Source organism: Penaeus monodon, chromosome 30 (assembly GCF_015228065.2).
Source record: "Penaeus monodon isolate SGIC_2016 chromosome 30, NSTDA_Pmon_1, whole genome shotgun sequence".
NCBI classification, from domain to species: Eukaryota; Metazoa; Arthropoda; class Malacostraca; order Decapoda; family Penaeidae; genus Penaeus; species Penaeus monodon.
In genome coordinates, this window is record NC_051415.1 from 3,845,895 (window position 1) to 3,847,077 (window position 1,183).

At 35.4% G+C, this 1,183-nt stretch overlaps 1 protein-coding gene across 1 annotated transcript in view; it reads right to left on the reverse strand.

The window, feature by feature from the left end:
- Window positions 1-9: 9 nt before the first annotated feature.
- LOC119592469 (centrosomal protein of 131 kDa-like) overlaps window positions 10-1,183 on the reverse strand; it is a gene marked incomplete at its 5' end in the record, with an annotated part of 15,133 nt that continues 13,959 nt past the window's right edge. The window contains 1 exon segment of the mRNA XM_037941294.1: window positions 10-388. Within this exon segment, the coding sequence (XP_037797222.1) occupies window positions 365-388 (24 nt within the window). The 3' untranslated portion in view covers window positions 10-364.

Genomic DNA, 1,183 nt, shown 5'->3' on the forward strand with positions numbered 1-1,183 from the left:
AAATCAGCATTGAGTGATAAGTTTAGTGCAGCCAACATACTTCTGTATCTTGCATGCTACATGCTTTCTTCTTTAAACTACAACAAATTTCATGGCTCTGCTCATCTTTTCCAAAAATCTTCATACATGCTCAACATTCCTTTATTCCAGTCTTGCAGTATTTCCCACTGAACAAACATCTGACTGATAAAAACTATACAATCTTAAAAACAGGGAATGCTACGGAACAAGTAACAGGCCAAGAGGCCCCATAGCACAGGTCAACAAGGGTCAGCTGGGGTCAAGAAGAATCCTCGACACTGTAAATACGACGACCCCTATTCTGCATATCAAAACCTATCCAGGACCGACTAAGCACTCTCTCCTAGTCATCTGGAGGCCGGAACATCTGGAATTGGGAAATTCAGAGATCATTTTCAAGTCTGTATTTCTTTAGTCTAAATTTAAAGAAGAGAGTTTTGAAAATGGGTTCAAATAAGCAATTCAGGATACAGGGAAGCTCAGAAAGTGTCTAGGATGGATAATTAAGGGCAGTTTTCATATAATAGGGTCAGTATTTTAAGGCGGCAGAGATAGAGAAATAGAGAAAAGGCAATTTTGCCATTTAGAAATGAGAAGAACCAAGAAATTACAGTTAGTGTAATAATCTGTTTCCTGTTCAGATGAAATAAGACAGTAACATTTGTGCAACAGGTGACTTAAATAACAAAAGGAGTCAGTGATATCAAAACACAATCGTACCTGCAAATATCAAGCACAAAACTCTGTGCAATTTTTCTTTTCTTTTTTTTATATTTGTTAATTTTTTTCATTCCATTTAACTTATTTACTTTTTCATTCCATTTAATTTATTTACTTTTTTCATTCCATTTCCATTATTTACTTTTTTTTTATTCCATTTCATTTATCTACCTTTTCTTCCACTTGATTTCATTTATTTACTTTCTTTTCATTGACTCCCTCCCAGTGATGTGTGTTAAGCATCAGTGATAGAAACACATTCTCACATGCTCAGTGGGTGAGAGAGGAAGGTCATTTACATAACCTAAAGAATAAATCCAGTTTCTAGGCATATCCCTTAGAATAACTTTTGACAGATTACTTCCCCAATATTTTAAGCCATGCACAGTTGTGGAATCACTTTCTGGTACCTCTTTGGTAAGACAGGTAAATGGTGTTGCTG